The 24,567-nt window shown below is 48.2% G+C and overlaps 1 protein-coding gene across 9 annotated transcripts in view; it reads right to left on the bottom strand.

Annotated features, from left to right (window-relative positions):
- The window catches only part of AGAP1 (ArfGAP with GTPase domain, ankyrin repeat and PH domain 1), a 530,989-nt gene that overhangs the window by 177,075 nt on the left and 329,347 nt on the right, over nt 1-24,567 (bottom strand). For all 9 annotated transcript variants that reach the window (XM_045794054.2, XM_045794055.2, XM_087864639.1 and 6 more), the window contains 2 exons: nt 23,520-23,624; nt 2,519-2,687 (listed from right to left, as the gene is read on the bottom strand). In XM_045794054.2, the coding sequence (XP_045650010.2) occupies nt 2,519-2,687; nt 23,520-23,624 (274 nt within the window). The remainder of the gene's footprint in view (nt 1-2,518; nt 2,688-23,519; nt 23,625-24,567) is intronic.

Raw genomic sequence — 24,567 nt, 5'->3', positions numbered from 1 at the left:
TTTTTAGGTAAAAGTCCACCACTTAAAATAACATCAACCTACTTCACGTTAAATTTGCTGTGTTGGAGTTCTTCATGTGAGAGAGCACCTATGAACAAGGGGATGGAGGGCTACCCGCTGATGATGTCACCTGCACGCAGAGACAAGGATGCCACGTCCCTGAGCATTGCCGTGACCACGAGGCACTTTCTTTCCCCAAAGCGGCACTATGCTCCTGCAGATGTCATACCCCCACTTCCACACTCCTACTTGTGATCCGAAGAAGAGGAAAAAACAAGCAGGCTCCCTTTAAAAGGAATGAACTTGGCTGAGGGTTGGAAGAACTTGCCATAATTAGCTGAGCGAGTGAGCACGGAAAGGGATTCCAGCACTGCCCCAAACCCTCCCATCCACCCAATGCAAGGGCGTTCAAGAGAAAGAAATGGGTGCTGAAGGAACATTCCTTTAGCCGAGGCCCGGGACGCCAGCTACTCCACACATACGATAAGGTTACGTGGCATTTTGTATTTTCTGTTTACCAAATGTTACATTTTCCAGAGAAAAACAAGGGGCAGTTCAGCACCAAAGAACACCAGTCTCAAGACTAAAAAACTCAAAGACTCCTAACATTACATATCCCAAACTCTTCAAATCACTGAAGCTCTTCCCTCCTCCTTGTGCCCGTCAAATTCCCATCCTTTACCCAGCACAGGCGCCCCCAAGCCCTGAGCCTGTCCCACCTCCCAGGGTAGACCGGACCCATGACCCCTGGGCCTTCAGGCCCCTTACGTACTCATACCGTGGCCTGCAGCAGACCACCGCCTTTACCTGTTTGCTGGTCTTTCTTCCCCACCAGAGGGTGAGAATCTCGGGAGCAGAGTTGATGTCTTAATTTTCTGTGTCCCCAGAGCCCAGGACCTTCCCTGGCATACATCAGAAATGCCATAAATGTTTGTTGACTTGAATAAATAAATGGATGAATTTGACATGGTGGGTTAGAAGGAGAAGTAGAAAATTAGCTGGTTTTAAGGTGACGGCCTTGTGTATAAGTTCTGGAAATCAGGGTCTCCACATCCACAGCATACACAGTTCCTGGCACAGGACAGGTGCTCACTAAATATATATATATTTTTTTAAGATTTTATTTATTTATTCGACAGAGATAGACAGCCAGCGAGACAGGGAACACAAGCAGAGGGAGTGGGAGAGGAAGAAGCAGGCTCATAGTGGAGGAGCCTGATATGGGGCTCGATCCCAGAACGCCGGGATCACGCCCTGAGCCGAAGGCAGACGCCCAACCGCTGTGCCACCCAGGCGCCCCTCACTAAATATTTTTTGAATAAATTAATAAATACAAACTAATGAAGACATCAGCTTTTCATTCAATATAGAACTCCCCCCGCCCCCTGGGCACTTCTTTCCTCTCTTCTTAATCCCAGAGTTAGCACACCATCCCAAAAAGGGAAATTTCATGTATGTCTTGGAAGGAAGGTCAGCAGGTCATAAGAGACCTCATCACCGTTCTGGAATGAACTGATGTCTCCCTTAGCAGAAAGCCCAGTTTTCTTTGGATTTTTAACAACAGCTGATATTTGTACTTTATGAGCTTCCCAAAACTTTCATACATGTTATCTTACCTGTCATCACATCTCTGTGACGTATGCAGGCCAGGCAAGATCGACCTAATTGACTGAGTTAGCGGTCCAATGCCACTTGGTATCGTGCAGCGGAGCCCTGACGGACCCCAGCTCGGGCCCCTTTCTACCACCCTGCTTTCACCAACCAATGCCGTGTATGCCACAGAACTGTGGGGGCAGCTCCATCCCTCTTTTCAAAGTACCTGACACCTCAGAGGGAGAAAAATGCAGCAAAGACATTTGCCAGAAAGTACCAAAGGACAGTAATTTATTTTGAGAAGACTGGAGTATTTCAGAGAGAAGAAAGGGACTTTTTGCTAGAGAAAACAAATCCGTGTGTCGAAGTGTGTTAGAAGGAGGACTCAGGTCTTTTCTCTGATAAGTAATCACTGGAAGGTCAAAGCCAGAGGGCAACCATTTGCAAAGCCTCTCACAAAAATGAGCCACAATGTTTGGATGGCCTGGAATTGCACGCCTGGAATTTAAAGTCGAGGTCCAACAGTTTCCTTTCAATCTTGCTCCAAATAGCTCTTCCACTTTCATCCACTCAGTCACTACAAATACACACCAGCCCTTGATACTTTCACAACTCATTTACATATTTTAGAAGGCCCTTCAATCCTCAATCATATGCAAAACCCTACTTCCAACTACACATCTCTGCGAAGACCTCATGGATTGGTTTGTGAGACCGAGACTCACCACATGCCAGCTGGCGGTCCCGGAACCACAGGCGTAGGGGAAATGACTACCCACAGAAGAGAACAGATTTCTAAGCCTTAACGTACAACGTTAAAGGTTCCAATCTCACTTCACCTCCAAGGCTCCACACTGTCCTGCGACCAGCGGCATCAACCGCTGCGGTCACACTGGATTCTCGCGCAGGTCTGCCATGGGCTTACCTGAATTTGGTGAGATGTGTAAACTGCTCATGTCCTTGGACAGGCCGTTGGTTTTAGGGCTGGAGATGGGCGCGCAGGCTGACGTGGCCCGGGGTGGCCTCTTCCCTGGGACTTTCACAGTGGTTCTCAGAAGATCAATCTCTTTACCATGAACATTCTGCATGTAATCCTGTTCAAAATGTTAAACATCCAAGAGAGATTAAAAAGGAGACCTCGTACAATCTAGGACATAAGGTTCTATCAGACACCATGAGTTGTAATCCTATGACCCTTCCACTGTGGCAAACACTTTAAAAATAATTAGGTTTTGATCTGTCTAGTATCATGGCATCATCATTATACTGAAATCACAGTGTCTGTGTCCTGAACTAACCCAGACCCTAGAAACAGAAGGAGACACAGGAAATGCTTCCATTTGGGGGAAGACAAACCAGCTGGAGAAAATAAGTATCCTTATGAAATCATGTTTTTTAAACTGCTGCTTATTACCTGGCACACTAGGACCCCAGGCTCTTCCTCTAAGTTTCAGGTAAAATTCCCTGCAGTAGGAAACTATTTTGTAACAACTGCTCTGTCTCAGATGGCAACACCACTAAGCGCTTGGACAAGAATGAAGATCTCTGGTGAGAGCTCAGGTGGAAACTAAGTAAAGGTCAAGCATTTCACTAAGGACCAGGAAAATGTCTGAGAGGTTGGTGGTACGGTGTTGAGAAAACACGGAGCTCACAGATGGATGTGTACTAGCTGGATGTTGAAAAAGAGAGAACATTGGGTAAGTGTGGCACTTAAGCATCGTGTTTCTCCAAGTGGTTCCCTGTACCCAGAGAAAGTATCTTGCTGTTCTCTTCGTGCTGGAAGTGAACGACTGGCAGCTCACAGGGAACCACAGGGAAGCCTAGGTGGACAGTGATGGTTTCTGTGGAGGTCACCTGACAACATTTCAGTGTGGAGTAAAGCAACACCCAAGAATTATTTGCCGGTGGGGGAATGGGAGAGGCAAATGAGAGCCAGGGTACGCGGCCTACTGGTGAATTAGGAATTACTAGACCTCCAAATGCAATTTTTGGGCAAGGTGCCCCCTTGTGTCTATAGACATATTAAATCGAGCTCACACATTAAGAAAGGACGTATTCTAAAACACTCTTGGGTAAATAACATCTCAAGCGTTTTAAGACTAAGCATGAAATGAAATAAACACATTCCTTTCTTGGCAGAATCTTGGTAGATTCCTTTTAGAACACACGGCAAAAAAGCCAATACATGTGCAGTTAGTATAAACAATTAAGTTCTTAGTCCATGTAATTTCAGAACTGCCAAATGAGCAAGTGTGTGGGCTGCAAGGGGCCCAGGGAGGCTGGAAACATGAGCTGTTTGCTTGTAACTGCTTACCAGCAGTCAAGCGATGCAGAGAGAACCCAAGAAAGTTCCAGAAGCAGAATGCAAGGGACAGAGGCTCCAGTCTGTGGGATGAGGAAAGTCAGCTGAAGTGTATCAAGGAAGCCTGACGGGGCCCAGAGAGTGACAGGGAAGCCGAGATGAGGATTCCAGTGGCTTCTGGGAAGTAGCATCTTTTAATTGTGAGACAATGTTCACATTCCAGCAGATGAAGGGGATAAGAAGCAATCGCGGGTTCATCAAACAGCAGGACGACTGATGACAGACGCAACAATACAAAAAGGAAGCAGAAACATGAGACTCCAACACAGGGGAAGGAACCCAAATGTGGGACCTCGGGACAGAGAATGCAAGAAGAGGTGTCTTCTCTCTGCCATCTACAGCAGAAAGGACCAGCCTTGAGTGTCAAAAGCAGAGATCTCACCCCGCAGCGTAAGCACTTGGGGGCGGGGGTCACATGGGAGCCAATCCGGACTCAGGAAAAGAGGGTGCAGGAATTCTCAGCAGAGGAGGAAGGGCAGAAAGAGAAACTCCAGAATGTGAGTGACCACGATGGGCAGACGTTCTGATGGAGAAACACACAACTCTAGAAGGTTCGAAAAGCACCAGCCCAGGAGGGAAAAGATGCTACAGGGTCTCTAATGACTTTCTAAGGACAGAACTCAAATGGCCAAATTCTTGGTACAGAGCAAACACTCAAAAGGCCATGCAAGGCTGGAGCCAGGAGGAACACGGGACCAAAGACCATCGGAGAAAGAATCCGGAGCCGCACCGAAGTGGGGCAGATACAGACAAGTTCTTCACCGGGAGTGGTGAGGCCGGACCTCCGTGAGCAGTTGATAAACCATCCAGAGAGGTACAGTGGGACCCACAAATCTGCTCTCAGCCATGGCAGCCAGGAGCAGAGGCCCTGATGCACCCTGACCCCACAGGACAGGCTGGCTGGCATTTGCCTCTGCCATCTTGACAGACCCAAGACTACATGGAAGTCAAAGTGCTCGGGAAACTCCCCAAAATATAACTGACCATGAAAGAGCTATGGTTTTGAAAGGATGGGGACCAAAGACAGAAAGCTGTTACCATTAAATTAGATGGAAGGGTAAGAGACTGGAAAAATTACAGGGAACCTCATGAATGAGCTTGGGGTGTTGAGAAAGGTGAACGAAAAGCACAAGGGAAGTGGTCCTTGGTTAGTGTGGGGCTGAGGGTCAAGGTCATTTACAAAAAAAAAAAAAAAAAAAGGTTGTTTTTAAACATCTTTAACTTACTTCCATTAATATCCACCGAAAATAGACCAACCTCAGCTTTGACACCAGAGTTAAGGCTTGTACATAATGAATTCACTCTCGCATAGTTACTCTTTCAAAAATATCAACTTGCTATAACTTTCTTCTTTAATGCCAATTCTTAACAAATTAAAATACAATAACAGGAGTGTAATTGAGCATTTATTGCTTATGGGCTCTAAAATGAGGCTAATCAGATAGTGACTAAAGCCTCAGCATGGGCTCTTTTAATAGGCATGTTTTAACATACAATAACCAGGATATTTTATTTAAAATTATTATAGAAATGTACCAAGTGCCTGCTCTTTGGATTTGAATGCAGCAAGGGAACACATTTATCTCTGGCTCAGCATGGGCCAGGGAATCCGTTTTCTCGTTTGAGTTAGGTGCCGAAACTTCAGAGGAACTAGATCTAAAAAAACCAGGACATAAACTTGACAATTCTTACAGGGCAAGCCACTACCGTCTTTACAGACCTTACAAAATGCACTTCCTAATCCATAAAAGCCCTTCCACGTGGCTTCAGAAACAGGTGGAATGCAAAGGCGCGTGCGTATGCGGCTCCGAGTTTCCCCCAAGAGAAACGACACTGAGTTTTCTGTTTTTGAAAGAACCCAGCCTTTTCATCTCTACCCAGCTTGGCACTTGAGGAATTAAAGCTGGGACCACGAACCAATGTCGCCTCCTCAGAACTGGGATGCGTGGCCCGACGGGTCTGAGGTAGGGACCTCGCTGGGTGAAGTAAAGACAGCAAGCTCGATTTTGATATGTAAATGTTATAGATACTACCCTTCTCGTGTTCCTTGTAGAAAATGCTGATCGATGATAAAAGGGGAAAAAACCCTTTAACAAGGCATGAGGGTAATTCAAAGCCAAGTACTTTTAAACAGCACTTAACAAGTCCCTGGGGCCCACTCAAGAGCCAGGCCCCCCAGAGGTGCCATCTCCTGCCCCTCAACAGCTTGAAAAAGTAGTAATTGCAAACCTATTTGCATTTTTCTTCTCAAGTTGTCCATGCTCGTCGTGCGGATTATTTTTTCCAAGCAGGCGCTGGAGCAAAGGGACCCGTTGCCGAACGTGCCGAGAGCTCGGGAACCATGCACAGCGTCCCCCTGCAACCCGCTCCTGCACCTTTGCCATCCCTTGTTTTTTACCTCTCGCTCCTAATTATGTTGCATCTATTGCCGTACACTTAATTAGCTGCATTAATGTGATTTCTTTTCACATAGTCAAGCAATTAAGAGCTATGATTGAGTTTCATTCAATTAGCCTCAACAAACATGCTAATTGATGTCCCAGATGCAAATGAGGTGCAATGAGAGAAACCTGCTAGCAATTGAGAGCTGTGTCAGAGACCCACAGCTTCCAGCTTGCTGACAGAAGCACGGCTTAACGCGGCTCCCACCTTCTGGGGGGCTGCCTTCAGAGAGGGCCGCGGAGTCATTAGTGCCATGGTGTACGGGATCTCTCCGGATACGGAGAATTAATTGATTTGCGGCTGTACAATCTTGTCCTCGAATCTCACCGTTATGCGTCACCAGGACCTGGAGGTCATTGACTGGCTAGCGCAGTGCTCCGGCGGGGAGAGTAAGCCCTCACCCAAATACACATGAGGCTAACGGAACCACCCAGTTCTCCCCAGAACTGCAGAGGGACAGGTGTGGAGGTCTTGGCTTGGCGATCTCAGAGCCCTCTCCGTGTGTGATGGCCTATACGGTTCTCAGTAAATGGTGAGTTCATCTTAGTCAGCTCTGGGGCATCTGGCGCTTGGACTTAAGCTCAAAATACAGCAATCCATCAATAGTCCCTAAAAATACTCTTACTATATTGATTCTCACTGCCTCCCATCCCGACGTTACCTTTGGCTGTCTGCTGAAAGATGGGTTTGCTTGATGTGTTCACGGAGGTACCAAAAGCAGTTAACAAGATCTTAAAGCCAACCCCAAATGCAGAAATGGTAGGACTGGCATCTTGGCATGAGAGCGTCTGAATAAAACACACAGCTTTGAGACTCTACTCTCTCCGAGTGCAGACAATAAATCAACACCGCTGCAATTTTACACATACTTTTTAAAAAAGTATGGAGACTCTTCATCTTCATAATTAAATGATGGAAAAAAAAATCACAGAAATTTTTGTTCCAATTTGGTTTTCCCAGTAAGTTCTGGTTTCTAATTATCCATAAATGCTTAGAAACTTAATATATTAACATGAAATACATTTTGTCTAGGTCAGATAATCGTCAGCACAAACTGATACTTGTCATGGCCAACGAATCGCATTTTTCCTCTTTGCATGACCTAGCTTGGTGGTCCTCAAAGTGGGGTTCCTGATACCCTATATCCAGGGGTTCACAGGTTCAGGACTATTTTCAAAACATCCCAAGACACTGTTTGCCTCTTCCGGAGTTGAAATCTCTTTTTATGGGGACTAAAACTGCCGACTCCAGGGCGTAAACCCAGGCAGCGGAACCAAACCATACCAGTCCCTATCGTCAGTATTCACTGCTGTGCTCGCTAAATAAAAACAAAAAGTTTCACTTAAGAATGTTCTTGGGCGCCTGGGGGCTCATTGGTTAAGCGTCTGCCTTCGGCTCAGGTCAGAATCTCAGGGTCCTGGGATCGAGCCCCGCATCAGGCTCCCTGCTCAGCGGGAAGCCTGCTTTTCCCTCTCCCTCTGTCCCTCTCCCTGCTTGTGCGCACGCTCTCTCTCTGTCAAATTAATAAATAAAATCTCAAAAAAAAAAAGCAGTTATTGATTCTTAAGCATTTCAACCCTGAGTACATACATGTCTTTTTAATTTTCTGGGTAATGACATGGCAAGCATGTGTGTTAGTGCCAACATGGAAGGGGACAAGTGTCCTGCAGAAACACACTTCTGCAGTGGTCTGAGTTGCAAGCTGAACTAGCCCCGCTTTCTTGGTGGGACCCATTTTTACTTGAAAGAAGTAATGTCAGACATCAACTACGAGAATTCTGTCATGGGCCTTCGGCAGGTATTTTCTTGAAAATGACCAACGTGAGCCCTGCAGGGAAAACAGTGGACAGTATCTGTGGCTAGCGTATAATCTAAGCTTCCAGTGAGGATGAGAATCTTGGCAATTGTATCTCTCACCATGAGCTTGACACTTTCCAAATACTGACGCTCTTTCCTGACAAGGTGGGCGGGGATATAAATGAAAACAGTTTCTGGATATTATACAATGACAGGTGTCGCCATTTGGAAAACTGCATATCTCATTTAAACAATTTTTTTTCAATTATTTATTTACTTATTTGAGAGAGAGCGAGCGAGAGAGAGCACGCACGCACATACACACACACACAAACACACACGGCGAGGGGCAGAGGGGGAGGGAGAGGGAAAGGGAGAGAACCTCAAGCTGACTCCATGCTGAGCACAGAGCCCAATGCAGGGCTCTGGATCTCACGACCCTGAGCTCAAGACCTAAGTTGCAATCAAGGGTCGGACACTTAACCGAATGAGCCACCCAGGTGTCCCTAAGCAATGTTTTTGAAATGACGCACGCAGGTGCACATGGAAGGATGAAAGGTCATTCAACCAGCAAGACAGTTCAATGGCTCTTCACTGAGCAGAGAAGGAAGGAGTTAGTGATACTGTTTCAGATTCCTCGCTGCATTCTTAAATTAGAATAAACTGTCACAGGCTGCATTCTGAAGGAGTATCCAAAAAGAACACCCACAATAACCTGAATGGCTATCAGAACGCTCCTCCCTCTTCCGGCTAAATGCCTGCATAAGGTGAGGTTCTTGGTACACCTTAATCAAGCAGACCCAAGGCAGACGGCAGGTATGACAATTCGGCCTCTTTCATCAAGTCAGACATCAACAAACTGTGCAAACAGTAAGACAATCCTACTCTTCTCAAGATTTCCTTTTCTTGTGGAAAATGTGGTTTTCATTAAAATGTTATTTATGTATAATATTATATAAGGGTGCTTTATTATTCTTATAACCCAAGATGGGGCACCTGGCTGGTTCAGTTGGAGGAGCAGGTGACTCACGACTCATGGTCGTGAGTTCGAGACCCGCTCTGGGTGTAGAGATTACTTAAATAAAACTTAAAAAAAAAAAAAAAAAAGATATAACTCCCAGAATCGAAAGCCCTTTTGGATTCCTCAGTTATTTTTAAGAAAGTAAAGGAGTCCTGAGGCCAAAAGGCTCAAGAACCACTTGTCCAGTTCAATGTTCACAAAATGGCCGAGGGCTATGAACGCCCCACGGCTTCACGCACACCACTGGGGGAAGGGAATGAGAGCTGGGTTTCTGCAGAGATATCAGAAATGTTCTTCAGATTTGTTTGTCTTTTCCTGGAGGAAAGGATTGACTCATTCTCCCGATTTTCACTGTACTTCATGAATGTCCAGGTTCAAAGAGGAACAGTAGTTTGTATAAGTTCTATTTTTAAAAAATCCTTACTTCTGGGCTCGGGGGAAAAAAAAGTATGTAAGAGAAGCCATTGTTAGATGCACTGCTATTCCCAACTCCATTTAATACTATTTTCAAAGGAAACTAATCTATAAAGACACACATAATACCATCCGTTCAAAGAGACCTAAGCAAATGTTCAAGTCCAGCATTTCTGAATAATAAACAATAGGCTCATATACAGGAACAGGGGCAGACGAAACCGACACCCTAAAAATATTATGAAAATATCGTAAAACTAGGAGAAATCTTCTGGCCATGTCCTTTCAGAGCACATACCTCAAAGAAGACAATTTCTCCTTCTCTCCAAAGGACTGGTCACAATAGCAAGGTAGGAGGCAGCTTCAAAGTGGAAAACCCTATGAGAGATGATTTTTGTTTCCCCAGACAGCCAACAGAATTCTAGGGTTTCGCTTTCGGAGCTGCCTTTGTAAGAACCGCGGGACCAATGCTTGTACGTGCATACGCCAACATGACGTGCGGCCACCCCAGGAAGAAGGTACCTGGCAAAGTGGACGTCTACCAGTGCCTGGGGCAAACGCAACAGTTACGACAGCAAATTCTTTAGTGAAGAAAGGCCTTACTGGGCCCGGTGATCACAGAAGACCGGTAGAAGCAAAGGCGGGGAAGTGTCACGGGGAGTCAGGGGCGGCGTGCTGCACGCACCATGGGCAGCTCCCACAAAGCCAGGGCCAACCTCTCGGGGCCCCTCCGCAAGCGAGCGTCCAACACATGTGGGCTCAGGGCCAACGTCAGCCCTGGGGGACAGGTTATTAGAGTATAAATCAAAACTGCAGAAAACCCCAAATTGAATTATGAACACACCTTGTGCTTCCCGATTGTATCTGTCTTGATTGACCTAGTACATTGAGCTTTACGCTGCAAGAAAGATTTTCCTCATTTTAGGTTAAAATTGAATATTACCCAGCTGTAACCCATGCGTGCTCAAACCCAGCCCATACAAAATGAATGTGTCGGGTATGAGAACGGCTTCCTGTCTTCCCCGTCACTGCAGGCCTCTTCGAAGGCAAGCGTGAGTGGAATTTCACTGCGATGAACTTCAAGGAGCCGGCACTGTTCCTTGGCTATGTGAGTACTTTAATAATTAATTACGGCTTGGAACAAGTGGACCAGCAGTTAGATCAGGGAAGTTCTGAGTGAGATGGGGATGTTTGGCATAGCAATATTAGAGCTGAAAATCTTTAAAACTTCAGACTTCTTGGGGTGAATTTGCTAGAACACACAGCTCTTAAAGAAGCAGATTTTTTTTACAGAAGAGCACACACAGTCTGTCCTTGGGGGGCACTAATGATCGCTACGCCTTTTCTTCTGCCATTTGACCCAGTGCAGGACAGAAATCTCCCACGTCCATTGTCACCCAACAGAACACTGAAGGATTTCTCCTCATGCTGAAACGCTCACCACACCTGTTTGTCTTTTTCTGATGCGTTGCCTTTCCAGGAGTACTTCTGTTTCCCTGCCGCTCCTGCCTCCAGGGTGTCTCGCAGTGATTTCATCAGCTTCATTTGCGAAGGAGAGCAGTCACTTCACGTTCTGATTTCCTGAACTGAAGACGTCTGCAGAGGACAAAGTCAGCTTCCCGTGGGCCAGAGGACGGCCTCAGGGACCATGCCCGGGATCCAACCTCCAGGTTTCAGGAGTTATGTGCTCGGGGCATGCTACTTGATCATTCCTGGTCCCCGTTTCCACATCTTTAAAGACAGGGAGGTGAACGGTTCCCACCTCGTGGGACGGTTCTGAGGATGGACGGAGATCATATATGAACTGTTCACAAGAGTGCCAGAGCCCTCCCCAAACGACAGCCCTTCCAACAGCTCTTCTGACAGCTGTCTAGTCAAAATACTGCAATCCTTGTCCTCTGATCTGACGTGGGCATTTCCTGAGCTCGAGGTGTTGCTCCCACTTGAGGTAGTATTTCTGACATGATAAGCCAGGAGGCGTGACCCACCAAGCGACTTTTCACTTCCCAGCGCAGGAAAAAAAGAAATCGTGTCCTTCGCAGAGGTCTGATATGTTCTACTTTTTATTTTTCTCCCCCGCCTCTTTCCTTCTTCTTCTTTTTTTTTTTTTTTTGTGGTTGGGGAGGCATGTATATAGTAGTCAGACATTTTTATTGCAAAATGCCGTCTGGAAAAGATGCAAAACAAAACTGCTAAAATGCAAGGGAGAAAAATACGGGGGAAAAACAAAAGGCCCCCTTCCCTTTGCTTATTGAGTTCAAAGGCATAACATGCAGCACCCTGCAGCAAATGGGAAGCTACACTAATTTTAAAGCCATAAAGCGCTATCAAGTGCCCTGCGGGGCAGGACTACACTGAAGCTAGCAGCACCTAATAAGACGCGGTTCATTTACTCCGCAGCTTAGCCTAATGTAATCGTCAGCGGGTTTTCGCCTAGAGTTGTAACAGGCAGAGGCTGACACGGCCGAGGTGGCACTCCCAGCCATCGAGGGGGCGCCGCTAGATTGCTGTTGATTAGAAAATTTTTCAGTTTTGACAAGCACTTAATGAACATAAATCGCACCTTGATTGGTTTCCACTTGGGGCCACAGGCACACCTGAGAAGAGGCGGACCCTCCACCCCCACCTCTCTCTTCCTGGCAAGACCTTCGCAACAAGCCAGCAATTGGGTTATGAGCCACAGAAGAAAATATTTATAAAATATAATAATAGAATTCAGTCTCTTGGTGGAAGTGAAGACTATTTCCTCGAGACCCCCCACGTCCATCCTCTCCCGCAGAGAGTTCTCAGTAGTGACTTACTGCCAGGGAAGAAATCCAATGGGTTTGATTTATTTACCTATTTGCAAGAATTCTGGCTACAGTTAAGCAACACTGGAAAGACCAAAAATGGAAAACAAAATGATACAGATTGGGTCAAGGGATGAACTATCATGCTGTGTCCTGATAAGACAATGTCCCATCGACTCTACTAGAAACTTTAAGACTCAAATCCGCAAGCTACACGGTTAAATCTGCATATTTACAGAAACACACGAATACACATATGCTATTTTTTTTATTTAGAAAAGAACGCAAATGGATTTTTTCAACGTAGAAAAAATAGGTAGGATCTAGGATATTTGGTGCTTTAATTTTTATAGAAACATGAGGACTTTCTTTGGTCTGGTCACGCCCTACTTAACGCACACTCTGTGTGGTCATCGTGAAGACAACTTGTACCACAGCGAGCAGGCATTTTGGCCATTTTATTTGAAAGTCTATACACTTTATAAACCCTGAGGGTTCTATAAAATAAACAAGAATTTCCTTAGGCAAAAATAAGACTTTGATAAAGAATCTTTTTTTGTGTATGTATAAAAGGTATGATTTCTTCAGCAGTCATTCTTCCTAACAAAAGTTGTGGATAACTCCCTGAAAATATTTACACTACCTCAGTGGGATCATCCCATGGGTCTGACAGCATTGATATTCACCACACCGTCTGAAGCTGGGTGAATGCCAGAGACAGCTCCCCTGTTGCCCTAAGCACAGACGGGACAGCCTCCCCAGTGCTCAGAGGGCTCCTGACAAACCCAGGGGCAGCCTAGAGAAACAGGGCCAGGTGGCCGCTCTCATGCCACATGGGTTCCTCCATGATTCGCTCTGGTCAGGACTGTGCCCAGCAAATTCCCCAGTGGGCCCTGGTTAAGGTTGGGCATCTTTAAAATTCAGTCATTCTCTAGAGTTCTCACATGTCATAGTTTGGACAATAAAACCCCAAGCTTCAAAGGGACATCTGGACACCCATGTTCTCAGTGGCATGATTCACAACAGCCAAGAGGAGGAAGCGATCCAAATGTCCATCCGTAGATGAATGGATAAACAAAACGTGGTGTAGACACAGAACAGAATGTGATTCAGCCCTCAAAAGGAAACCCCATCCCATGCAACAACATGGCCGGACCTCAAGGACATTACGCTGAGTGGAATGAGTCAGTCACAAGAAGACAAATACGATATGATTCCACTCACACGAGGAACGTGGAGTAGACAAATTCACAGACAAAGACAGCACAACGGTGGTCACCAGGGGTGCGGGGAAGGGGTGGGGGCTTCGTGTTTAATGGGGACAATCTCAGGTTTGCAAGATGAAAAGCTTCTGGACACTGGCTGCCAACGGTGAGAATACACGTCACATCACTGAACTGTTTGTACACTCAAAAATGGTTAAGATGGTCAATTTTATGTTGCGTGTGTTTTACCACAATCAAAAAGACAAAACCAAAACATTGAACTCCTCTCCCACCTTGGAGACCTTTTCTTCCAGGAGCCTGGACACGGCTGTGCCATATTCTGTGTTAAAGCAGCGGGAGGCAGCTTCCTCTGCTTATGATTTCAGGAACTGCAGGCCTGCAGGTATGAGGACAGCCCAAGTGCGTGGCCAAATCGTGCCGCATTCTTTGTTTGGCAAGACTGCGCCGACGTGAAGGACATGCAGCTGACGGGACCCCAGAGGTCTCTCCTCCAAGGGGCTCCCGGTTTTGTGGGAGACGCGGGCCACAAGATACGCCGAGAGAACACAGAAACAACAGACACAGCAAGGGGAGGGCACGCATGGCAGGTGCACCCAAGAAGCCTGGTGGAGGAAACTCCAGAGACATGCCCTTCTCGACTGCAAGGGAAGGATGAGCAGAGTAAGTCTGGCAAGGAGGAGGAACAAGAGAGGGCACTCCTGGTGGAAGCAGCTGCGTGTTACAGCCCGGAGGCTGGAGAACACGGCAGATGCGAGCAGCTGGAAGGAAAGTCCAGCCAGGGAGGGATGCGGTGGGTCGGAGGCACAGGGCTGCAGCTGGTGGGGCCTGGTGGACCCTGTGAAGGAGTCAGGGCTCCATCCTAAGCAGAGTGGGGATCTTCTCCATCATCGACACATTTGAAAGAATCAAGTGGAGGGAAGTTAAGTAACAACAGGATGAAAAGTATACAGTGAAGGGGAGAAGAATCATAGGCAGAACTTCCTTCACTGCACAGCGGACAGTGGATGAGTTCTGGAAAACCTGGTGGGCAGGGCGCCATGCCTGCAGAATGGACAAGCAGGCCTGAGGTCCAGGAGAGGCGGGTTTGGGAAATCACCTCTGTCAGTGAGACTTCTGAGATCCTACTGGATGAGTTCCCAGGGAGGACGGAAGGCGGAGACCAACGTTACGGCGGAGGAACAGAAGCCCGCAGAGCACCCAGAGTCATGGGCCTCAAAGGGGCCTGGTGATCCCTGAAGTGGGCCATGGGGTCCAACCCAGCTACCATGGTGCAGAAGGGCCCTGCCAGACCCGGGAGTCATGAGTGCGGGGCATCAGAAGGAGTCAGCACACGACGCTGATGGAACCCGTCAGACATGAAGGAAGGAAGGAATTTTTAGATGGATGGAGGTGAGGATGTGCTGGAGGCCAGAGACATTCACTCCAGTGTGACTCCCCTCTCTACATAAGACAAAGTAGGTGGAGTTCTGTGCGTGGTACATGAACGGCCTGTGTTCTCGCGTGACTACGCAGGGCGCGTTCTTCATTTACTCTGACATCAACTGTTGCAAACGCCTCTCCTGGAAAGAGGCAGGGCACCAAGTGCGACTGGAAGCACACGAGATCGGACACGGAGCTCCTGGACAGGCTGCTCCCACTGTGGGCCAGGAAAGCACTCGGGTTGGGACAAGTGGACAGCGGTTATTCCTGGGGCAGGCCGAGAACCCGCGCGGACTCGGGGACACAGCTTCTACCCCAACCTCCGCAAAGCCCCACCATATCCCCCTATACAGTCCCCATCACAACACAGTCCCCATCACAACAAACTCGGGGTTTTTCTGCTGCCCTGGGACTGATGCCGGCTACTCTAGAAACCCCCACACTGTTTTCAAACCCATTTCCATCCACCCAAAACAGGCGGTCAGACTAGAACAGAAAGGTTCGCTTGTGGCCAGCGTTCCAGATCTCTGCTCCTCAGTATATGCATATTTTCCTAATTTACTTTAAAATGGATTATATGGAGATTTCAACAGTGTTTTAAGATTTTATGGCCTTTGTTTAGTATTGCACACGTGTGTTCTCCCTCACCTGACGTAAGCTGATCTGCACTCAGGGAGGTCTAAATGTGCAACGTGGTTCCTTTCCTCCACCCCAGTCTCACTGGAATTTTCAAAGTAGAGCCAGGATCGTCACCCGTGAAGATCCCAGGCCAAGCAGTGCAGGAGCAAAGACATGGCAGGAACCACACGACCTGACTGCATGTGACCCACAAGTGCTGGCCTGGGTGCCCAGCCTACACTAGCCCCAGGCAAACAGTGGGGAGGAGGGCATGGCCTGTGCTAGATGGGGGGTACACAGATGCTGGAAGTCACCACGAGAAGAACTGGCTGCCATGCAATCAGGGAGGACTTCTCGTGGAGGAAGGCCCTGAAGGTCCACCAGCAGTGTGGAAGTATAAGCAGCCAGGCTGGAAAATAATGTACAGACCAGAGGCAGAGAGCGTGTAGCACTGTGGCTTATAGAGGGGAGGCCAGATCAAATAGCTGTTCAACATAAAATTAATTATGCTTCCTGCCTGTGTGTCAGGACACATCTGACATCGTTCTGCTCAGTAAGAAAGCCGGGGGGGGGGGCTGAAATCTCAGGGTCGTCCCATGTCTCAAATGTCAGTCCCTATGACTCAAACGTTCTACAGCCAGAAATCTGGGCTTCGAACTTAACCTGCCTAGCAATCTAGACTCACGTGAGTCTGACTTCTGCAGTGTTTTGGGGAAACCAATGAAGAGTTTCTCTCGGGCATAACTCAGTGATCACGACCTCAAGAAATCTGAGGTGCACAAAGCTCGCTGAAGGGACTGATCACAGATTAGCAGTGAGTCATCACGTAAAATGTCCTGATCTCACGTGAGGACTGTGTGCATCTCAGACGATGATTATCAACAGTGGGTACAGGCAAGAGTTGTTCTCACAACAGAAGCATCTTCCTTTTTTTCCTGGTGTTATTTCTTTTGAGATAAAGACCCACTTAGGGAATCATTCCTAGATCTTTTCATCATTTTTGCATCGGTAAAGAGGTGGATTTTCTGTCTGATTTGGAACCTGAAATTGACTGAAATCAGCATCCTGACAGGACAATTCAGAGAGTCCAAGTTTGACTCTACTGACGTGGGGAAAAAACAAGCAAACGTCCCCAGCATCCAGAAGAAGAGGTGCCGTGCAGCAAGGGGGGGCATCTCCACTGTCCAGGAGGGAGGTGCCGTGGGAAGAAGTCCAGCTCTGCGTGTCAGGGCGAAAGGACAGACCCACAGCTGCTTCCAATTCAGGCCACATGCAGAACGGGAAAGAAATCCAAGAAGGAGGTTTTCAACAGTGTGAGTAATTTGAGCCCACGTCAGGCAGGTGGGCTCTGTCCAGCTGCCCCGCGTCCTCATGAGGATGCCCGGGAAAGCCCTCCTGGCCGGGGCCCCATGAAGTCACTGGTCCGACCGCACGGCCACGAGCTCCGGCTCAGGAAGCCCGGCGCACACACCTCTGTCAGCCGTGCCCTCGACGGCGCTCTCCCGACACAGAAGATGAATAGGTGGCGACGCTGGACTGGGAAGCCCCCAGGTGTTAGTTCTTTCTCATTATCCCCTCCGTTTTTCCATCAAGGTGCTCCCTGCGGCTCGTAGTTAAGTCCACAGAACAGGCTGCCCTTCACCCACCCTGACTGTGATCCAGCAAAGTGTCATCGACGAGACGCTCAGACCTATCCCCCCAAGAACGTGACGCAGGGAGGGCTTTCGAGAGGTATTCTGGATGTGCAAATTCTCCAAGAAACAAAAACCCAGACCACAGAGCAGCCTCAGAAGCCTGCCTCGCATACTTTCATCTTGCTAGTTTAGGGCTGTGTTTGCAGAACGCCAAGTGGAGATGGAGAAGAAGCTAAGCTGGTCCGCCCCGAGTGTGGGTGACCAGCGCATCCCGCGAGACCTGGGCCTGCCTGGTGTTGGCACTGATGGTCCTGCGTCCTGGGTGAACCAGTGCAGCCAGCCCACGGGAGCGGCCGCAAACCCAAAGCAGCTTCATGATGTTGGCTGAGCCTGCCACCTGTTAACCTAAACTGAGTTACAGGGTTAACTCACTTAAAAACAGCATCTTGAGAAAGAGGCATCGAGTGAACTGGATTTCCCCGGACCCCAGGCTTCACCTTCCATGTAACTAACCGAGCCCCCCAGCAGTCCCAACCTTGGGATGGGCTTTTCCTCACAAGTCCAATGGACTCCGCTAGCCTCAGTTTGCAGGGGTGCTGGTGAAACGTCTGAAGTGACCTCAGAACACAGGATCAGCGGACTACCCACCCGAAGGACTCCTTTTCCAGATTTCCAGGGTGGACACTATCCAGCCGGTTGCTCGGTGCCCACTGTAAGATGCCCCCCCGAGAAGGAACGCTGCAGACTAGGATGTGTGCCCTGAAGCACGGGTTCTGGCTTGTGTTTGAAAGGCGGGATGGCCCAGGCCCACGGCAGAGCAGCTGCTGCCACGCTTGGACGTGTGCGTCCTCTGTGCCGCCCCCCACCCTGGCCAGAGCCTCCCCTCAGCTATCCTGCTGCCCCTGCCAGCTACCAGGGAGGTGACCGCCCACCCCGAGGAACAGCTAGGGCTGAGACCATCACCTCCTCTTCCTGCGCCCCCCACAGTGCGGGAGACGTGGGGACCTGTCCACCGGAGGCCGTCCCTGCTGGTGGCTCCTGAGCTTCTGGGAACAAGCTGAAGCGGGCGAGGAGCGCACAGCGAGCACATCCGGGCTCGGGAGGCACCGCCACCATCAACGCTAAGGAAACTTTCTTGGTCTGGGTTATGGTGGTCAATCTCTTCCCTATTTCCTCCTGGTTTCCAGAGACACCGTCACTTCCTATGATCTGGTCCCACACGGGCAATTCCGTCCCCTGCTTATAAACACAGGTTCTCTCCGTGAAAAAAAGCGTGTAAGGCTTCCAACAGCAGGAAACACGGCTGGGGTGAAAGACTTCCTGCCACAACTTCGCTCTGGTGCAGGGAAAGCCGGCACTCTGTAGACGACAGAGCAAGGCCAAGCTGAGTGTCATGGAGACCAGGCAGCTGGTCTCCTAACTCATCTGTGCCAGGCCTGCACTTGGGGCTCAGGATGAACCACAGATGCTTCTGGGGATGATGCCAGCAAACTGGGAAGAATGAAGCCTTGGAAGAAGATGGGGCTGGGAAAGGATGGGAGGGAAGGAAGAGAATCTGAAGCAAAAGGACCAGTGGGAAGTGACACCCTGGGGCCACCACCCAGCAGAGGTCTCTGGCCTGCAGAACCATGACTCAGTTCTGAGACAGGTGGGCAGTCCTCGGAGACTAGCTTCGGGGAGTGTCCCTGGCCGCCGACCCATTCCAAGCACACGGCGAGCTTGCCAGCCTCACGCTAACCTCAACGGGTGCTGCAGAGCCTGGACCCCAGCTCGTGCCCAGCAGCCTGCTTCTGAAGCTGCGGTTTCCTAGCGCTTGGCACTCCGCGGGGAGCCCGTGAGCCCGGTCCGCAGCTGGGGCCACACAACGACGGCCTGGTTTGTCAAGAGGCTGCTTTCGACCACACCAATGTGTGCAAAACTTACGCTCAGAATTGAAACTGGGGGTTCGTGTCTGAAGGATGATCGTTTCATAACCACGGCCATGGACACCTGTGTCATAAGGAAACCAGACTGGTTTCTCGAGGATCACAACTCCTCTCTTCCGGGAGAGCTTCTTGACTTCCAGCGCATCCAACTGAGACATTTATTTTTTTATTTTATTTTATTCTATTTTTTAAAAGATTTTATTTATTTGACAGAGAGAGAGATAGCCAGAGAGAGAGGGAACACAAGCAGGGAGAGTGGGAGAGGAAGAAGCACGCTCCCAGAGGAGGAGCCTTATGTGGGGCTCGATCCCAGAACGCTGGGATCACGCCCTGAGCCGAAGGCAGACGCTTAACGACGGAGCCACCAAGGCGCCCCAGCAACTGAGACATTTAAAAACTTCCAAAATTTGTGTGTCTAATTTAGGAAATGGTCAGTGTCCTGCTCCCACGGTGTCCGAGGTGAGCTGCTGCGCCAGCATCTCTTGCAAGCAAAGGTCTCAGGAGACCCGTGGTGCCCGGGGGCTGCAGGAGCCAAGGCGTCGATTCAGCAAGAGTGGGGAAGGGAGAGACTTGCGGGGGCAGTGGGCTCTGCACCTGTCCCAATACACTCGTGCCCTGGTCTGACCGTCTGTCCAGGAGCGCGGGCTGGGAATCTAATTTGGCTAATTGAACCCCGGAGGCATCCGGATCAGCCCCTCTCGGACCCTACCCTCCAATACTGGTGAAAGTCCAGTGGCCGATACTTCTACGCAATCTCAACTTTGAATGAAATGATTAAGGGCCCCACCATGCTGGCCTATTTTCCTCTGAACTTGATTCAATCCCTTACTCTGCCCTGAGTGCAAGAACCCGGCCCAGCCTCCTGGGTTCAGTGTGATTCCCAAACTGAAGGTAGCTGGTGGTGGAGTCTGGATCCAGCCTAACAGGGACTGTGAGCAGCACACATGCGCACAAGAAACTCACGTTTGCGCTCGTGACGAGAGCCACACGGTAACACGCTGGTTTAGAAGGGGCTGCTGTGTGGCTCTGCCTAGTATCTGTTCCAATCCTACATGATTCGTGCCTTTTCAAGCTTGGTGCTCTCAATCCCCCACTGCTCACCCCGTTATAGAAGGCTTGCGTTATCAGACTCCCATCCTCGGAGAAGCACGCCAGGTTCCCTTCTGGTAAATACATTACCTAGTCATTGGAAGTTAGTGGTGGGCACCAGCAGCTGGCCCAGTTACTCCACTACTGAGAAACACTTAGTCTTTGCAGAAAACTCTATCTACAAATATCAGATTATTTAGCCAGGTTCTTCCCCTTTGCTCCTTAGAGAGACGTGGGCTATAGGCTATGCTATTTCGGATCAGTGCAGATGGCCACTGACAGTGATGACCAACGGTAATGAAACCCAAAGCCACCGATTGGGGAAGATTTCCCCAATATTTAAGCACTCACAACAACGCACCCTTGTGGGCTTCCAGGCATAACAGAGCCTGGAGACAACCAAGAAAGTGGGTGTCACAGTGCAATCAGTTTAACTGATATCATGGGTTCTATCACCTTTTGAAATTTCCTAGACTAAAATAATTGGGACATTCTTCATAGTGTAGAATTTTAAGACTTGAATTTGCAACACATGTGCATGCTTCCTAATTTGTCACTAAAAAAAGTCTGGACTCTGCCCATGGGCATCCCTTTGACGTGTCTTCCCATTTTGAGCCAAAGAATGCCAGACTAACTCGGCAGTTAGTAGCTCTCTAACAACTTGGAAGAGAACACGCTCCAGGAACTCCCTTCGTCTCCAAACTTCCATCCAAAGCTTGGTTGTGAAAATAAAGTCAAAGGAGGATTACGGTGAAGGCCACGCCATCTCTCCACACTCTAGTAATTAAAATCCATCCCTAGATTACACCACTCCTTTAGGGAGGGGTGTACCTGCATCAGTAATTTCAGTTCCCAGGAGACTGGCATTCACTGAATTGCACTTGAAAATGATACTGGCTCTTGCCTGCCATATAATTATATAGCAAAGCCCTGCTGTGCTCCTTTTCTGTACTCCAACAATATCCAGCATACACGCGTGCATGTGTGTGTGTGTGTGTGTGTGTGTGTGTGTGTAAAGAACTGGCAAGCACTGAGGGGCATCACAAGAAGAAGCCCATGTGGGAAAATTTTCGAAGAACTGATTGTGATTATATTAATTGGGCTGGGACGGGAAGTAAGTAGGCATCATCCCTCCTACAGGAACTTTCTGGGACATACTGCTGTCACACCTTTCTCCCTTAGCAAGAAGAAGCAAATGTCTCTCTGATCAAGCCTGGGCTTAGCAGGCGAGTGCAAGGTGGCCCGAAATGCTCATCAGTCAGACCTCACTTTTTCCTGGTCAGTGAGCCCTAGCAAGAAGAATATTTTGATTACACTGCTCTCTCTAAATAACACAAAGCAAATGGGCCAACAGTCCGACCTGTGCTCCTGGACGTGGTCTAAGAGGATGTGAGCCAGCAAGAGGGCAGCTGATGGGGCAGTGCTGGAGAGAGAACCCAGTGAAGGGCCAGCACTGCTTTGCTGTTCTGACGGAGGCTGACGGTGGGCTGCAGATGACGTGGAAACGGCCACGGGCAGGCCTCCCGGAGAAGCAACCTGACTCTAATCCCAAAGCAGCCAAGACAAACCAAGCACAGAGGAATTTCCTCAGTACAACGAAGAACTGACATGTCACAAGTCTACTTACTGGTAAAGTATGGGAGGCGTTCCCATCAACATCAGAAACAAGTCAGGGGTGCCTAACGAAACACCTGTTTCATCACACAGTTCTGAAAGGGAAAGCCATTGCTGCAGGACATGGAGAAGAAGGGCAATTCACCCCCAGGAAGCAAATGAAATGGTAAGGATATCACTTGTTACCTATTATATTGGGAAATGATAGATAAGTTATTCTGAAGGTGAATGTTCATGGGAATGCAGGTATAAGCCCTCCGGTATGTTGCCGGGGGAGAAAAACTGATACATTCTTTCCAGGAATCGGGCCACATAAGCCCAAAGCTGCGAGAGCACAAGCACTCTTCAATTCTGGAAGCGAATGCTAGCAATCAGTCCCGGGAAATGGATAAGGGCTCAGGAATGTCAAAAGAGGACATCGATTATTACTCAAAACATTAAAAATAATTCAAAGTAAATTTATTTGCCACACGTCCATTTTGCAGACATTGTTACACCAATCGGGCACAGCCGCACGATGAGTGTTATGTAACCGTTAACAACGGAGGCACACAAGCCTACTCGCGGGCACGGGCAGGTGCACGTGACCCGTCATCGTCCAGGGAAGCGGGCACAGGCAGCGCGCATGGGGTGGCCTCATGCTCGCGGGAGGAAACAAGCACCTATGTACAAAAATGGCTAGGAGCACACACTCCAAAATGCTAGCAGTCCTGTTCCCCAGGTGGTACTGTGGGAATGATTTTAATTTTCTTCAATATCCTTATGTGCAATTTCTTGTTCATAACTGTAATTTTTAAAGTACTTAAACGTCTTTAAATTAAGAGCTTACCACAGCGATACAATCAGATGAGCAGCTAAGACTATATATTCTAATCTACACACTTATCTACATCAAGACCAATAAATATCAAGATTCATGGGATGTATTAGTAGAGAACTGTCATTAACACCCCATCTGCAGATTTTATCAGGCTTCCTAAGACAACTCGTGATGGGGAGAATGTCTGCATTTTCCCCCAAAATAAAATTAATTCTGCTTTTTAATCTACCTTCTATAAATCACCAATATATTACATTTTATTAACACCGGTAGAAAAGCTTCTCTTACCTTACAAACGGATTTGTGTTCTTATCTGACAATAAAAACCGAGTCACGAACTACATTTAACTTTCCTGTTTTTCTCAGCTGCTCAGAGTGGAGTCCTGGCTTCCGAAGTAATTGTTCGGATTTTGTTCTAGATTCTCAGGTATATGCTTGCTTTTCTTTCTTTCTTTTGCTACCTGCTCCTGTCTTTTTACTTGCATTGGAAATTTTACTTCATCTGTCTCTTTTATTATAACTCCTTGCAGAATTAGAGAACCAGAGATGGGTGTCAGGGAGGGGAAGGGAGAGACACGTGGTCTGACGGAGACTGAGGGGTGTATTATTTATCTCGTGATGGAGCAGGAGACCCAAGACAGCTTTAACTTCAGAGACGAGAGGACTGATGCTGTTAGGGCCCCCCGCCTCCGCCAACACACACGGTGTGGGAGCTGAGCTCCGGGCCTACCACCTGTGCCAAGGGGCCACACTCACATGTAAACTCGGGTGGTAGGTCAGCACGCCGTTGTCACACAGGGTGACGTACTTCTTTTTCCACTCCTTGTTCAGCGATTTGCCACTTCGCTTCAGCAGCATGCCCTAGAAGAAAAAAGGAGCCAAATAGCCACTCATAAATATGAATCATAAAGTCTGGTGTAAGTTTTCTTAAGAAGTAGGTACATAGGTAATTTAAGAAATTTTCAGCATTCATTTTTCTCTTGTCATTGTAAAATGGAAATAACACTTATTTTTAGCTTGGTAATTTGGTTTTCTCTTCTATCTTATGCATAACTCATATGTTCAACCAATTTCTGTGTGTGTAGGTCTTAACTGTGTGATGCTACTGGGGGCTGAAAGATGTGCCCATGGACCTCTCCTCTAACTGAGCAAGCACCCTCAAACTAAGGTACGATGCTTTAAAAAAGGATACTTAAATTTCCTTTTCTAAAAATCACGTTAACTGAATTCTGAAACTTCTAGTATTTACAGATAAGAGCATTTTATTTCACAGTTTTTCATTACGGATTCTTAAACATTTTATTAAATTTCATTAAACATGAAATTCCACTTGTAAAATTTAGTAACAGCACCTAATAGACAAATCGTGGATAATGTAATCCATCTTTAATGCAACCGTATTAGGGCTTCTTGAAAACCACTCAGCATTTGAAGCCAGCACGCCAAAGCACGCTGAACCCAGGCCTCCCTCGACAACTGACGGGAGCTTCTTCCCGCGTGAACTACCCATTCCCAGCAAACCTCCCACGTCACCTCCAGGCTTTCCTGGGGTGAAAACCCATGGCCGGCACTGAGCTCAGCCCTGACTTGGGGCTCTCCTGCCCTGGTGGGGCTCCACGCCCTTCCAGGTCAGACTATCTCACCTGGAGCTCCTGCTCTGGAGTCTTCAGCTCCTGAACAAGGGAAACCAAAGTGTCCCCTGGCTTGTTCTTCCTCTCACTGCCCATTTAGAAACTCACAGGATGGGAGGGACGACTGAGAAGGCACAAGAATGCTATTCACCCAGACCGAGGACGAAGCAAAG

The sequence above is a fragment of the Ursus americanus genome, chromosome 1 (assembly GCF_024610735.1).
Source record: "Ursus americanus isolate L20-20 chromosome 1, mUrsAme1.1.p, whole genome shotgun sequence".
Taxonomy (NCBI): Eukaryota; Metazoa; Chordata; class Mammalia; order Carnivora; family Ursidae; genus Ursus; species Ursus americanus.
This window is presented reverse-complemented; position numbering and strand designations above follow the sequence as displayed.